General features: G+C 36.0%; 1 protein-coding gene across 4 annotated transcripts in view; it reads left to right on the plus strand.

The window, feature by feature from the left end:
* The window catches only part of JAKMIP1 (janus kinase and microtubule interacting protein 1), a 144,938-nt gene that overhangs the window by 104,425 nt on the left and 23,655 nt on the right, over positions 1–16,858 (plus strand). For all 4 annotated transcript variants that reach the window (XM_030948053.1, XM_030948054.1, XM_030948056.1 and 1 more), the window contains 7 exons: positions 2,441–2,503; positions 3,664–3,762; positions 6,747–6,848; positions 9,694–9,747; positions 10,718–10,783; positions 13,119–13,187; positions 16,369–16,446. In XM_030948053.1, coding sequence (XP_030803913.1) covers positions 2,441–2,503; positions 3,664–3,762; positions 6,747–6,848; positions 9,694–9,747; positions 10,718–10,783; positions 13,119–13,187; positions 16,369–16,446 — 531 coding nt within the window. The remainder of the gene's footprint in view (positions 1–2,440; positions 2,504–3,663; positions 3,763–6,746; positions 6,849–9,693; positions 9,748–10,717; positions 10,784–13,118; positions 13,188–16,368; positions 16,447–16,858) is intronic.

Consider the following 16,858-nt stretch of genomic DNA (forward strand, 5'->3'; position numbering starts at 1 on the left):
GAGTTACTTCTGTGATTTTTCTGCAAGAGCATTATGTCAAAAAGGTATATCTGGAAATTAGAATTTAATCAATTATCACTTTGAGATTCAGAACCACATTTTCAATTTTGTATCTTAGTAATCCTGAGAGGGTGAACAGGGATCTGACAAGGAGCACTGTGATGTTTGTGGTGGGCTGGTTTGTACACTGAGCTTTAGCTTTCCCCAAGGGGATCACAATGTCTTCCTGGGAGCTCTAGCACCTGCTTGGTTCTCCTGAGCTGTTAGTATTTACAGTCAACAAAATAAATGGTTGTATGATAAACTGAACTCTTTGTGCACAATGTGATTTTTTAAAAATTATTTTATTACTAGTTTGTCATTTAGATGTCATGGTAGTGATGATGATTTAATAATAATTGTGGAATGCTCATTTTGGGAGCCAGCCCCTGAAGTGTGTTTGTAAAAGAAATAATGAATCAAAAGATCCAAGTGTATTATTCCAGAAAATTTCCTGAAGTCTATTTCAGAGCATGAGATTAGAAGCTTATTGTTAAAAAATTCTGTGAAGCTTGGTTTATAACAATTTATGTGGAATTTCAAAGTAACTGTCAATGGCTTTTGCTAATCTCTCTTCTGGCTGGACCTGTCAGTATTCCCCCAGAAGTAACACAAAACTAATAATCCATCTCTGCATGGTACATTGAGGTGCATGCATAAGAAACTTTCTATTAAGTGAAGAAATCCTTAAAAACATATAATGGTAAATATTTGAATAATATTAAATATATTTAAATAATATTAAATATATTTAAATAATGGTAAATAATAAATCTAAAAGTATTGGAGTATGCAGTATGCCAGATGGATGACTGCTCAACTGTCTCAATGGTCTGGTGTTTAAATGCAGTGCTGCTGGAATTCAGGTTTTTTCAGAAAGTGTAGCTGGACTCCATCAAGAAAGATGCAGAAATTTATTATCAATAGAGCAGACTGATCTGTTTTTTCTACTTGTGTGAACTGAAGCAGTTGAAGCTGCAGTCTGATGTAGGGACAGGTAAATTGAACCTTACCATGTGGGTATGTTTACCATATCCATGCATTGGGATGTCCACCCTAAGTCTGTGCATGCAACTCTTCATTCCTTGACCTTAGTAAAATGCTAGTTAAATATTAAACTAGATACCAGATTTTACTGTCAACATTTCTTTCACTTGCCTCAAAAATTCTTGACAAGTGTAATGCCTAAAATGCACTAATTTTAGTATGTTATTCTTCTAACATCACAACCATGAAGATCTTCTTTATTACATGAAATGCATTTTTGTGCCTGAAAGGAAAAAGGTAGAGAGAACAGTCCAACATGAAATTTAGTAGACAGTAAGTAGAAAAATGAAAATTTAAAAAAAAAATGCTAATTGGACTCAATATAATATAATATTTTAAATTGACATTTCAAGGATATTTGATGGGCTGGGATATCCAGATTTCATTGATTCCTTATGCAACATCAGTGTGCAAATATCTTCCTGAAAAAGAATTCATTGTCCTTAATACTTTAGTAAAGGCATTTAGATTTTAAATAAATCATCCATTGAACCTAGAAGATAATTTGATCTAGAGTTAGTATGGCATATTAAGTGTTGGACAGTGTTTTAATAAACCTTTTAGAACAGCATAAGCAAGGTTATGTAAATAGATTTCTCTGTAGGAAAAACAAGAGCAAATTTGGCTGTTATAATCCATTAAATCTGAATGTCCAGCTATGGCTGGCCATAAGTTTTTGTAGCTTGGCTCTTTAAAGGGATATTTGATGAGGCCTTTTGAAACCATGGCAAAACCTAAGAGGAAAGATGTGTTTTGGAACAAGTGATTCATTCGAAATACAGTTTCCAAATGGAGTATACAATGTCTTGCATCATTTCCCTTCCTCCACAGCCTTGAATTTCTTGTCACAAACACTGTGTATTAGCCAGATTCTCAGATTTTAGCAGAGGGTAATTAACTTCATATTGCTGAAGCTTATTTTTGATCATTTGGGGTAGTAAAAGCATTTTAATCCCTTCCTCCCTTTGTATTTGTATTGCACTACTTAAAATGGGATGATTTTGCAAGAAAGTTTCCAAACCTTTGCAATGGAAAGCAATAGTTCTGAGTTCAGCTGAGTAAATAAATGTTTTTAGAATTACATAAAGCATATAACTGCGGTAACCCACAACTGCTACATGCAAAGATTTTAAAGTACATGCTAGCTGAAACATGCTAGGAAACAAAAGACTGCTACAGGAAAGAACTTTTATTTTCACTGTTACAAAATGCTGCACATCCTTGAAACTTTTATGATGGCTTTATTGTTCAATGTGTGACCGTTTTATACTTGAATGCAAAATGATGTCTGAAATCTAATTACTGTAGGCATTAATTTGTCTTCTTTAACAAAATACGTGTATTTTCCTCACAGGATTCGAAATGGGTAGAAGAAAAGCAGCTGTTAATTAGAACAAATCAGGAGTTGCTAGAGAAGGTATGTGGGGACATTTTCACCATTGCTGCCCTTTATTGTAGAAGAAATTGAATGCACTAAGTACTATAAAAATCAGCATGAAATTGCTTTATTTCTCATCAGAAACAGAAATTTAAGTAAAAATCTCTGATTAAAGTGCCAGCATGCTTTTATATTCTTCAGGAATCAAAGCTGCTTTTTATTGTGGAATAACATGGATAGCTGCCAGTGCATCCCAAGCTGGCTGAGGTTTCTAGTGTCCAATAAAATACACAGATGCACAAAGATTGTTATTGTCCTGACCACTAGCAAAATTGCCTGCTCCCTTCAATGTTTTTATAGTTTTTCCACACATAAGTAATACTGATTGATTTAAGGTTTATTATATTAACTGAGATACTCAGAGCTAAGCATCTGCATTGTTCTTTGTTGATAGTGGTGGGAAAGTTGTCTAGTCAACTCAGGAAGATAAATAACTGATATTGTTAATTAGTAGCTTAATATTAATATAATACAAATAACATAACCAAATAAAATATAATGATTAAAAGAAGCTACAGCCAGGTTTAATTTGTTTGGACACTTACATGGACACTATAAATGTTAAAGTACTTTATGCCAGATGTTACACTTCTATTTAGTTTTGTACAAAGAAAAAGATCACCCAGTTAAACCAGACAGTAGACCAAAGCTATTAGTTGGCATAATTAATAGCCAGTATTGAATTTCTATTTTGTCTTTGTTAGTACCCCAAGGCAAAACTCTGGCAAATTAAAAAGTAGTCATTAAAGCCACACCATTATTGTCTTTCATATACTGTAAAAAATTTGATGTCTAATTAGGCAAAGACAATGAGAACAGTCTACCCAAATGTTAATGTAATTCAGTTTCATTTGCTGGATTTTAAAAGAAAACTTGTACTGCTTAACTTATTTAGATACAATACTCATATCACTTTTATGCTACTTCCAGATTATTACTCTAAGAGAACATTGACCATTTTCTGCTGACAGCTCTCAGAAATACTTTCTGATAAAATACTTTCTTATCTCTATGACACAGCCTGATGTACAATGAAAAATGGAAATAATTAACAGTTTTGTCCAAACCCCTGCTTACTACTGTAAGCAGTATCTTTTCTAGTGCTTACAGAGTATTACCATGTTGTGTTTGTCTCACAGATTTACAGAATGGAACAAGAAGAGCATCAGCTGAAGAATGAGATGCAAGATGCAAAAGACCAGAATGAGCTGTTAGAATTCAGAGTGCTAGAGCTTGAAGTAAGAGATTCTCTCTGTTGCAAACTCTCAAATGGAGCAGAAATTATGTTTGAACCCAAGCTGAAATTCCTGTAAAGATTACTGATGTCTGGTGCATGTTTAAGGGAAGTCACTTAGCTATCTATTTTTTAAATGTTGTATCTTGGGATAATGAAATTCATGCCACTGCCTTAATATGTTTTGGAGAGAATGCTCACTAATGTTTATAAAGATGTAATATAGCTAATATAAATTGCATATAGTTTGGTTTTCATCTAATAAAATATTTTGTTTTGCAATATTTTGCCTTTTTTATTTGTTTCATTTCCATAACTGCTCCTTGCCTGCATGTAAAATCACCTGGTATGTATTCTACAGCCTTGGCTGGCATTGATTAAATTAACACACCTTCTCACATCTTGCATGCAGTGATCTGACTAAAGATCTGACACTTCCATCACATCAATGTAGAATTGCTTCAAATTACATTAATTTAATGTTGACAACATTCATATGAAGTAAATTTATCTTAAAAAGAACACATTTTGATAGCAGCTTCCAAAGAATTCCTCTTACCTTAAATCCATTTTCTCATGGTTTAAAGTGGTCATGGACTGGAAATAATTGGCTTCAGTCAATGAAAAATGAAAAAAACCCCAAACCTCTGGCAATGCCAAAGAAAAGTGGCAAAGCAGAAATATAACTTCTGTATGTTAAACTAATATGTTGCCTATACCAAACAAATTCCATACTTTGCATAAATGAAATAAGCAAAATTATTTGTTATTAGCACTGAACATGTAGCCTGTGGATACAGCTGAAAGAAATGGTTCTCATCCCCTCACAAACTGGGCTCATGTGGAATTTAGTAACACTGCAGTATCTGTGTGTGATGCACAGTTGTCACATGGTTGTATTGCCTGATGACACATTGTTCAGTTTCAAAGATCACCAGCATTCTTAACACTGCTTAGAATAAACTCTCTGACAAACCTGTCATTGTCACTCCTCCATTTTTATCACCCAGCACGTTTCACCAAAAATCTCAGCATGTGTAACTTCTCTGATAAAGATGAAAATGTCATGTCTTCCTGTTATGTGGACGTTCTTTTTGTCTGACATTTCTTAATCTTTTTTTCATCCTTTATCAACCATATGTTTTGATGTCGTAGCCCATTATATTCAAAATTCTGAATTTAGGTTACTAGAATTTCAGTAGATGTTCAGAAAAATAGATACGCTTTCTAATAGATATCTTTATGTTTTATGTAAAGAAAAATAGAGAACAATTTAGGATTTGAATTGGCTGTTGCACTAGAAATTGCTTCCTAAAGTGTGGGTGTTCTTAGAAGTAAATCTGTCCAAAAAAGATTTCTTAAGGAAAGAACAAATATTCTTCAATACATCCTTCATGAATGTATTTTTCACATGGAAGAATCACATCAAAAACAGCTCAGTATGTCATGTAAGGTTTTGTCATGTGCCAAAGCTTGGAAAAATTCTTTCACAGAATAACAATGGAAGTATTTTTGTGTGATTGCAAGAAAAGATTTTTTCTGTAGTAGACAAGCCTGTAGGCACCAACGTGATTGACAATGCAATGCTTTAGGAAAACCATCAGTTCTTCTGGTAATCAGGACAGTATTTTTAGCACAGTTATTTCAGATGAAAATTAGGTAAAGTATAAAACAATAATTTATTTATCAATTAAAGCAAGCAAGTTTAGGTGAGATGAATGCAATAGCAACTAATGAATTTTTAACAATATCTAAAATCTTAACTGAATTTGGATAAGAATTAAAGTTCTGGTTTTGGTTTACAACAGCTAAGACATTATTTAAGCCCATTTCAGAATTAGACTGTTGATGTAAATATTATTTTTTTAAAATCTCAGAGGGGGAAAATTGCATAGACTAGAGAGATCTTTCTCTCTACACTGTAGTTTCAAATTATGTTTAACCTAATTAATGAACAAGATTTGCCATGCTTTGTAACGTGTTTAAGTGAATGGATGCAGCCTGCCTGCCGTATCAATTAAAGCACCTCATTTGTGATTTAGGAAATGGAGTAATACATGGATGGTCATGGGAACTGAAGTATTTGTATTAGTGGTCTCTCTGAGAAAATGAAGCTCATGTTGCCAAAGCATCCCCTTGTAACATGGAGATGAAATCTGGGGTTTCTTTCTCATGTTCTGATGGCCAGAGAGAATTCAGAGTAAGACCCAATGCCTTGGTTGCCCAGAGCCTTCAGTCCAGTCATTTTTCACATTAAAATTTAATTTAGGTAAAAATTGCTTGTTTGTTATGTTATTATCTGCCTTATGAAGAAATAATAGGTTGGCATTTTGAAGAAATGGATGGAAGTCACGTACATGGATGAGTTAAGTTTTAGATCTACTAAATGTCTTTAGATAGATGGGAATTTATTTTTTTGTTTTGTCACAAAGAACACCATAACTGTAGAATAGTGCTGCCTTTCAACATATTCTGACATCTTGGCTTTTGGAGTGAATATGAATGGGGATTTTAAATGCTCTAATAGGAAGGTAGACTGTAGAATAAACAGGGACCAGACACACAGGTTTAGTTTTAGTGAGAAAATATTCAATAATACTATTTTATGATGGAGTTTGATTTTTTTCTGCAGATTTTTCTTTCTAATTGTTTTTTATTGTTCCATGAAAGAAAACAGTAGGTTCTAATCAACATAAAAACCTGCAGAGTATTTCAGGGCTCCAGTCAATTAGGGCCAGTGTTGCAAGGGTTCGGCAGCTGGGGAGTGTCAGATAGCTTTGCAGAAACTGTGTGCATGGAATCAGCTGGCAGCTAACATCATGTTTGTATTTAGCCAAAATTCTTCAAATATGGTACAAGAGGAAATAGAATAGATTTGGAATGAGAGTAGGAATCTGCCTTTTTAATGTACAAGTATGTTTTGTAAAGGTGGGGAATAAATGTTAATGTATATTCACAAATGTTGTTTTTAAACAAATCTTTCCTCAGGAGAGAGAGAGAAGGTCACCAGCATTTAATCTTCACATAACCACCTTCCCTGAAAACAATGGAAGTGCACTTCAGCTGTTCTGCCATCAGGAAGGAATAAAGGTATATGCAGAGAAACACTAGAAACAGTTGGAGGGCTGGGAACCTTTCTTGAATGACCAGTCTAATATCCAAACAAATGGTTTGACACTTACCAGTGAAGAGAATGCAAAAAAAAGAAAACAAATTAGAAAAGATATTTTTAACTGGGGAAACTGTTTCATAAGAATACGATCTGGTCATGTCAGGAGATCCTCAGTGAAACTGAAGGCTGGTCAATCAAGGTAATTTACATTTAGTCTAGGGAAGAATGTAGATGTTGAAATGATTCCTTAGCAGGCTTGCTACAGTACATGGTTTATGATATTAAATGTCTTCATCTGAGCTCAGAAATATGACATTCAGTCCTTACTTTATACCCAGTTTAGTGAAGGCTTTTATTTGTTGAATTAATATGCTTAAGTTATTTGCCAAGGCCAGGGCCTTGAAGCATGAGGTGCCTGACCCACAACTCATTCAGATAGCTGGAACTCATTTAGAACAAGAACAAGATAAACATCAGGATCTCCCTTGATTACCTTCTGATATAAGGAAGCAAGAATTACTCTTTTCAATCCTGTTCCCCCATGAAAAGGCTGTTTCTGCTACTTGATTTGCATACTGGTTCACTTAAGACTGAATTCAGACTTGTGTTGTCAGTAATGTTACACAACAGGGCTGGGCAACTTCTCTGCAAGTAACTAATCTCAGTGCCACTCACTAGTGATTTATGGTTGAATTTTTAGTTGTTTTTACAAGTCCTCTTATAGGAGGCTTGTTGCTATTCAGTGCTTTAATGAGCACAGTATGATCTCCAGAGGAAATAAACAGAAATTGTCCCTGCATATTTTTAGGAAGTTGAGTAGTCTGAAAGAAAAGAGTTAAAATCTGCTTCTTACCTACAGATTTGGTTGGAGTCTCATCTCCCAAAGCACACCAAGAGTCATCAGCTAGCATATCACCTACAAATAGAGCCAGACCGAGCCACTTTTAGCTTACCTGTTGTTCTAATCTGCATGTTGGCTCTAGCAGTGTACCAGAGTCCATAATTCCCTTTTTTCCATTGTCATCTATGATATGCTTTAACAGGTGGATTTTTTTCAATCTGCCTTTCAGTTTGCTTACCTGGAAGACGGGGCAGTCACCTAAAATGGGCAGACTGGAATAGTTGACCTTTTATCCATTTTCAGTGCTTTTAAACATTATTAGTCATCAGTAGCAATGTAGATTCCAGAATGATGCAAATACTGATTTGGTTTCTGATTCTTCCTTTATGCATCATATGGAAATAAATTATCAGAATGATTATTTCTGGCTCAATGGATGCAAGTAAATTCCATTCTTCACTAGTGCAGCTCGTTGGCTAAAGAAGTTTCTGTTCAGCATTGTCAATGCTGATTGTGATCAATAGTTTTGTTTTTAACATCCATCCAAACACAAGTGTATTAGGATCTGCACCATTCCAGAGTTAGTGATGTGCACAGTTAAATAGCCCATGTAGCATTTGGGAACACCCCTGAAGTTTTTGGGAAGAGATGGAGGGGACCTCTCAGGACAGAAGAACTTGAACATGGCCTTGTGACATGTTGGTCTTTTCTAAGTGCTGGATATGAGTACAGTTGAGGGTGGCAGCATTTAACAGGGCTTTTTTGCTTTATGTATGTAAATTAAGCATTTTGGACTAACATGGACTGTTCTATTCCCATGATCTCAAGGCTTCCTGCCTTCAAATAGCAAGGCTGCATACAGGCTGTCAGTGGAAATGATCCCTGGTCCATGTTAACTTTGATGTGTTAACTTGCAGAGCAAACTTGGGATAGTTCAGGAGAATGTGATTATCTCTGTTTAAACAGTTCCATGACCCTTTCCAACAATTTTTTAAGCTTCATATAGAGTTCTGGGGCCTAGGAATGGATCCTGGTACAGTGTGAAATACAGACATCATGTGAATTTTATCAGGAAAGGTTCTTCACCCAGAGAGTGGTTGGGCACTGGAACAGCTCCCCAGGGAAGTGGTCACAGCTTCAGCCTGACAGAGCTCAAGAAGTGTTTGGACAATGCTCTTAGGCACATGGTGTGACTCTTGGGGATGATGATGTTTAGGGCCAGGAGTTGGACTCAATGATCCTGATGCATCCCTTCCAGCTCAGCATATTCTATGATTATGTGATTCCATTAATTTATTCCTCTCGTTTTTGAATCAGAGGAGTGGTTCTCCTTATTTCAGTGGCTGAGCCTTAATAAGAATGGGCTGTTCAGTTCATTATCTGAGAACTGAGTGGCAGAGAAATGTGGCTTTCTAATCAGAAAGATGATTATGAGCTGATAAGCTGTTTGGAGGAGGATGTTCAGCCCACTGTGCACATTCCCTTCTGCCACTGTAAGGCTGATTTGAAACTCCATGGTTTTGTTTAACACAGAAAATAAAAAACAAATCGCCAAGCAAACCTTCTTAGTAATTATTTGTTCATGCTCTCTGTCCTTGTAACTTCTGTAGCTTGATGTGGCTGATGCTCCACTCCAAACAAACAAAAAAAAGTTTTTTAAGCCCTTTCTCTTTACATGTTTTAAACCTGTTTATCAGTTTTAATTTTTCCTCTACACACATTAGCAGGATGAGAAGTGTGAATGATACAGGAACATTCTGCCCTCGTGCACAGACATCCAGGTTGCTTGTTATAATTGAAAGTGACTTTTGGTTTTGTCTTAAAGTACCAGTAATTACTTTGGTAATTGTGATGCAAAACTATGTTTCACTTATTTACATTTGAAGTATTTTCACACACAGAGGGAATAAACGGTACAGAAAATGTAGCAAATAAAACTGTTTCTGACCTACTTCATAAAAAGTGTCAAACATCTTTTTCAGGACGTGAATATATCTGAACTTATGAAGAAGCTAGATATTCTTGGAGATAATGGGGTAACACTTTTTTACTTTTAAATGTACTTCCAGTTTCATAGTTAATTTAAAGCTTTTTTTTTCCAGAACAGATACTAACATCCAAGACAGTGCACAGGGTGAATTTTATATGCCTGTGTTTGTATGAAGAATATGAATGGTTAGGAACGGCTTTTACAACATGAAATTTTTTAGTTAAACTGATGGTAGTGAAAAGAGTATTTTTTCAAGGTAGGATTTGGTCTTGACCAAATGATACAGAAAACAGGCACTGTAATAGGCAAAGTGAAAAGATGCAAAACAGCAATCAAAGCCAGACCAAGCTGTGAATTATCCCTCTTGAGTAGCTGTAGTAGCACCTTCTGCTGTGAAGGCTGTCCCTGCCAGGAGTGGATTTTCTGGGAGAAAGGCAAGGAAAACTGTCTCGCCTTTTTCCTCTTTATTGCTAAGTACAGTATAAAATCTTAGCCACACATTTGGGGCACAAACATCCAGGGAGCTGAGTCCAGTTTATAGCTAGATATAACAGATTGAGGTCTTTTTAATACTAGTTTTAAGTTCTAGATTTGCATGTTATGTTGCAAGTCCTTTGGAGGTTTCTATGGCACTTACTCTTTGCATTGTTTTCTGTAATTGGAAGTCTGAAGTGCATGAAGGTGAGATTCACTTGCTGCAAGGCTTAGTCCAGTGAACTGGCAAAACCACGCAAAAAATTGCAAAATCCCTGACTGAAACCACTTAATTTTAATTGAATTATTTGTTTCATTGAATGATCTGTTGAAAAAGTGTTGTGGGCTGGTATGCTGAAATAGAGTGGAACTAAGCACCCTTGGTTTAATTTTCAGTACTTTCAGTCATGGGATCTTTTTTGGTCATGTCTATAATCCTAAATGGTATAACTGTTTTACTTTTTGAAGTATGGTTAAAACTTACTGCTCATGTTAAAGAATTAATTTTTAATCCAATTTAAATGTATCTTTTTGTATTTTAGAATTTGAGAAATGAAGAGCAGGTTGCAATAATCCAAGCTGGAACTGTGCTTTCCCTCTGTGAAAAGGTAGAATTCAGTAAATATTTTTCTGTGCTTAAAACTGGCCATGTCTTGTAAGATACCTCATAACACTGTCAGGGAAGCATGGGTTTTCTGTCCAGGTCATCTGGATTGGAGCATGTATTCATCCTCACATGAATATTGGGATTGTGATGTTTTGAGGTAAAGCCAAACTTAAGAAAGAAACCCAGCTGAAAAATAAAAACATGTTTTGGAGATATTCCCTTAGCATAAAGTACTAAAAATCCACTTAACAGAAGAGACTCCATTCCCAGAAGGCCTGTGTTCTCGTTGCTCTGGGAGCAGGTGTAAGGTGCCCTCTGTGAGGTGCCCATGGTCCCTTTTGGGCTCATTCCTGTGGATGGTGGAAAAAGCTCAGAGTGGTCAGTGGTCTCCTCTGTTAATTAGTGGACATAGAGAAAAAGTAGTTTGCACAAGACAGTCAGGTTACTCCCTTCTGTATGGCTAGGTCTTTACTTCCAGGGAATATAATATGTATATAAATGGGTTGACATTTAGACCTAAGAAAGACTTGCATATTTCTCTGAAGAAGCTCTGTGCATCCTTTTCGTATGTTTCCATTAAATCTTTCCTGATGTATTGTTGAAATTCAGAATCAGATATTTTAAATTAAAATTGCAATTTTAATAATTGCCTTAATTGATGTAATTTTGATAATCTACTTATCTAAATACTTTGAAGTAAATAATCTACATTAGGTAATTTAATAATCATTAATTTAAATGAGTAATTGCTATAAGCAAAATAAAAATGGGGAAAAGGGCTAAAATCCCTATGTTTTTTCACTGTGCTGTGCCATTAAAAGAGAAGGAATATTAGCACTTCACATCCAAAAAATGAAAGGAGAAGAACCCCACTATAAAAGGCTAAGACAGACTCTCAAAAATACTGTTTGTGTCTGCTGTGCTCCATGGTTTATGAAAGGCTAACAGGCATAGAACCTTCAGAATCAACATTTAGTTTTGCATATCATTTGCATACCTTAAAAAAAAATTAGACCTCTAATTTTTGCAAATAGCCCTTTACTTGATTGATGGTAGCTGTGAGAGATGCTCAGGATTTCCCATTTCCATTGATTTCAAAGGTTCAGAATGCTTGAATATCCATGGTGAGGCTTTCCTTAGGAATATCTTCAGCTTGTCACCTTCAAAATGAAGAAAACAAAGATGGTAAAAATAGAATCTCTGGGGAATATGGATGTTCCTGTTAAATTTTTTTTCTGTAGGAAGCTAATGTGCTAAGTAGATAAAACAAATTTTCATTCTTCCATCAGTCTCTTAAATAGTGGAAGGTTCAAAATGGTGAAGTAATGAATTCACATTTCATAAGTTGTAAACTTATGTTTCAAATTTTCTGTGCAAATCTTGGGAAAAAAAGCCAGTATGTCATTAATTCCTTTGAGTCTGAGGCCTAATGAATTCACCAAAACACTAAATTAAAGGAGTTGATGTGCAAAGGTTACCAAAATACTTAAAGCAGATATGAGTAGTCCAGTGTTAGTAAACAAGGCAGTTGAGGAAAGCAATAATTATCAGTGGCAAATCTGCTCTCTCTAAGGTAGTCATGGGTCCTTATTGAAGACCAATAGGGGTATTAAATGAAATAATTCAGAACTGACTATTCCCATCCATTCCAATAAACTTAAATGGAAATATTAACATAATCCTGGTGACAGTAATTAAGCAAGAGCCTTGTATCTAGCTATTATGATGTGTAAATTTTATCTTTGGAATGCAATTGCTGTTCTTCATTCTGATTGTTTTGAATGTTACCATAATGGCAAGGGATTCATAGTAGCAACGACAAGAGTTTCCATCTGTCTGTTTTATTTTTTCCTCTACATTACCAATGTTTTGCAAGTGAGCCTTTTCCCACAAAGAGTGCAGAATTAAGTGTTGAGTTTTCCACCTTGTATTTTGTTTAAATTGCCCTCTGGAAAAATGAAGGACTGGAGGCCTGAAGTGAGATGATGGTTTCACAAATCAGGCCAACAAGCATTTGAGTAAGAAACAATCAGGTTGTTTTTGCCTTCTTGACCCAAGTCTATTTTGTTTCTTGAACTTTACAGGGGAAAACCCCATTTTATTTTCTGTAGGAAAGCAACCTCCACTTGTTAGTCTTTAGTGTGTCTCTGCAGTCCTCCATTCTATTCTGCCTGTGCTCTCACAACCTGTTTATTCATGTGTGTCTCCAGAGTGACTGGATAGCATGGGAGGAGCATATGCCTGGAAGTGCTGGCAACGACCTTGAAAAATGTTTGGTAGAACCTTTTTCAAAATCTCTGTTCATTTTATTTTTTTTTCTCTTCACACTGCTGTAGTGGTTGAAACAGATAGAGGGGACAGAAGCTGCCCTGACACAGAAGATGTTAGACCTGGAGAATGAGAAGGTAAGAAACAATAGCTAAAATCTCATTTAGCTAAAACTCATGTAAGGGATTGTGCATATATTTCATCCCAGGCAGGTTTGCTGCCTTTCTCTGCTTGACACAGATGGCTTCATGGTAAAATAGTCAAGTGGTTTCTAGAACAATCTATTGCTTGTATTCTTTGGGGTGAGACAGAACTTTCAAATCTATATAGAACAAAAATAGCAAAAATATATATGAATTAGAGCACAAAGGCATAACTGGAGAGCACATTAACCAGTGTGAAATTGTCTCTGTGCTTTCTTCGTATATTAATTTGTCAGGCAGCAACATCATCTTTTTAATGTTGGGGTCATGCTAGTGGAATTGGCAAGGGTATTTCTTTGCTCTCTGGTACTCTGCTTCTGGACAAGCTGTCAAGACCTCTTACTCCAGATGACCTTTCTTGCCCCATGGCCTTCATGCCTAAAGACAGAATGTTTTCTCAAAAAGCAGCTCTGTCTTGAAGAACAAACTGACGTTATTTTTCTGTATGTTGAACAGTTTTAGAAGGAGTGTTTGGTTTTATTGGTTTACCATGCACGCTGTGCTTCACATCTTCAGATGGCAATCCAAACACTTGATTAATCCTCACCACACCTTTTACAGGTAGATAAATAAGCAGCATTGTATTCCTCCTAAAGAATAGGACAATGAGACAGGGAGGTTAAGTGATTTGCCCAGGGCCACTGAAGAAGTGTGTGTTTGAACAAACAAAAATAGAAGTGCTCAGACTGTGTTCTCTGTTGAGTGTAACCTGTCATGCTGATTGTACTTTAACACAGATAAGATACTTTCCACATTTAGTATTTCTTTATTTTTAAGTCTTGTTATGGAAAAATACAAAGGTTTGGGGAAGGGAAAGTGGCCACAAATGCAAGATTCTTTAGTAAAGAAAAATGGAAAAAATAGGGGGTTTGTAACTTGATATATTATCTTCCCCCTTATTTTCTGTGATGTTTTCAAGGCTTACCATGGATAGCCCTTGCATCTATTTGTTTAGCACAGCAATCTGAGATCTGACTGACTCAATGAGTTGAGAAATTATATTCTAGCATGATACTTTTAGAAGGACTGAGCACTGGTGTAGCTGTCCTTGAAGCCCATGTTAAGGGTTTGAGGTCCTATTCTTGTTTCCTTCCCTCTTGCTTTCTGTGGTCAGCCTTTGCTATCCCTTTTGAGAAGTAACATGATCAGGGCAGCTGCATCACTATTCTGGGCTCTGGTGGTAGCTCTGACCCATTTTATAGTCTCAGACAAGTGAATCTACCTCTGTGGTGTCAGACACTTGTAAGAAAGTCAGGACCAGGCCTGTCCTTTGCTCCCAGTGCTTGGTGGTGTTTCATCCTGTACAACAGCCTTGCAGTTGCTGTAATTTATCCATGTCAGAAAATGAGCCACCTGGGTAGCCATGGTGGCATTCAGTTGCATAAATGTCGTGTCTAATATCATATCACATTCTCCAGAGTTCTGAACTCAGAGTTCTGGAGATGTCCCAAAGGGCCGAAAAACATGTCCTACAGGACTTGTTGGAGGCCCTTTCCTTTCAGGACCAGTAGCATGTTTAAAATATTCTGGAGCAGAAAGATTCTGAAATGGCTATCATGGCAATAGATGCCCATCTGTTCCCAACCAAATTCCAGCCCCAAGACCAAGCCCTGACTATTACTTTGGGTTTGCCTTGAATATTAATTAATAGATAATTAAAAGAAATGCAAGTTTACAAAATAAATTAATAGTAAATAAATTAATAGTAAAGTAAATAAAGTAAAGTAAATAGAGTAAATAAATTAATAGTAAATATTATACTTATACAGAGAACAAAATAGCACCTTGTTCCTCTTATATGTTGCTACTGTTACCACTGGCAACTGACAGAAAAGTTGTCAGAAGTCCACATATATGTCTGATAGCAAAACTTGACCAAGTAAGTGACTTTGAGGCAATCCCATATCCAATAAAACTAACCAGAGCAACAATATTTGAATTTTTTAATACTGTTAATAAAAGCTGCAAGTGATCTTAGTGATCTTAAGAACCCTACTTATTTAATTTGGCATTTATTCTATATGTGGAGGAAATGCAAAAGTTTGTTGATTAGGAAAAAGAATGATAGAGAACATTAAATTCAGTCAAAGGCATTTTCTGGTTTTTGTTCCACTACTAATTCTTTTGAGTGTGAAAACCTGCTTTGAAAGAAAAGTTCATAAAATTAAGTAACTCTTCGATGTTCTACTTACTGTCAAACCTGGTCTAGGGGAAGGTGTCCCTGCCCATGGCAGGGGAGCTGGATCAAGATGATCTCTGAGGTCCTTTCCAACCCAAACCATTCTATGATTCTATGAATCAAAACACTCTAAAGCCTTCACTAATCAGGCAACCATTTGAATGTCCACAACTTGCTTGAAATATCATGTTTTAGATACTGAGTTCCACTGAAACCCCAGTCTGTGGGGTTTATACCTAACAGCTGTGAAAGTTGAGGAGTTGGATTTTTAAGAACAAAAGTAAACAATCCCTGTAAATCTTAGGTATCTTGAAAACTTCTTCAGCTCTTCAGCTACTCACTCAACCTCTCTGGGCATCACTTCACCTGTTTCAGTTTGGCCTCCTACCTGTACAAGCTGAGGACTGAGTTGTTACTTCAACTTCGGTAACACATCACAGGATGGTGCTGCAGAATCCAGCTGTGGATAACCCTGCATGCTTGGGTTTCCTCCCTAGAAGAACACATTAGACAACAGCAATTAGGGCCTTGTCCCATGATTTCCTTAAGGGTAATATTTCCATGGGATGCTTTCATAAAGTGCCCTCTCTTGTGTTTCTCTTTTCCCTCTCTTGGCCCTGTGTAAGGTACAGCTTTTGGACCACATGCATGTACATCCCCACTCACCTTTTGCTGTGCTTCTGTCAGGTCCAGGCAGGTTTGTGCACTGGTGTAGAGGTCAATGCTTTCTAGGTACAGCTTGTGAATATGATACTCAGATTTGAAGTGCTAATATTGTAAATTTGATATTCCAAACATCCTTAGAATGAAAGTGGTTGTTTGCTATGGGTTTTCTTTTGCTTCCAAGTGAAAAGCTTGCATAAAAATGATGGCATTTATGATTCTTCATGAATTAGGATAAAGAACAAACACTCCCTTGTTTTTATTATTGCTCAGGACCTGTTCAGTAAACAGAAGGGTTATTTAGAGGAAGAACTCGACTACAGGAAGCAAGCTCTGGACCAGGCATACATGGTAGGAAAAGAACAGTCATTACATTTTTTTGTTTGAACAGATATGATAAAATGCAGGATTTGTTTTGGTTTTTTTTTCTTTTAATTATAAATAGGACTTTTTTTTACTTTATATCTTTTTTTTTCCTGCCAGACTAGAAATCAAGTATTTCTTAAACAAAAGTTTAGGAATGGATTATAGTACTTACAAGTGTAACATTTTTGCATTGCATTTTTTATTCTATGATATACAAACATCTTGTTGGTACATCTGGAAGCTGGTTTATATATGGAAAAAAACCCATAACTGCTAAAATACGCCAGAAATTACTTTAAAACTTTTCCAATATTTCTTTTCCTGAAGCATTTGTAAGTATTACTGCTGCTAACCTATCCTAAATCAGGAATGCCTGTTCTTCCTATGCAATTTCTTC

This window comes from Camarhynchus parvulus, chromosome 4, assembly GCF_901933205.1.
Source record: "Camarhynchus parvulus chromosome 4, STF_HiC, whole genome shotgun sequence".
Taxonomy (NCBI): Eukaryota; Metazoa; Chordata; class Aves; order Passeriformes; family Thraupidae; genus Camarhynchus; species Camarhynchus parvulus.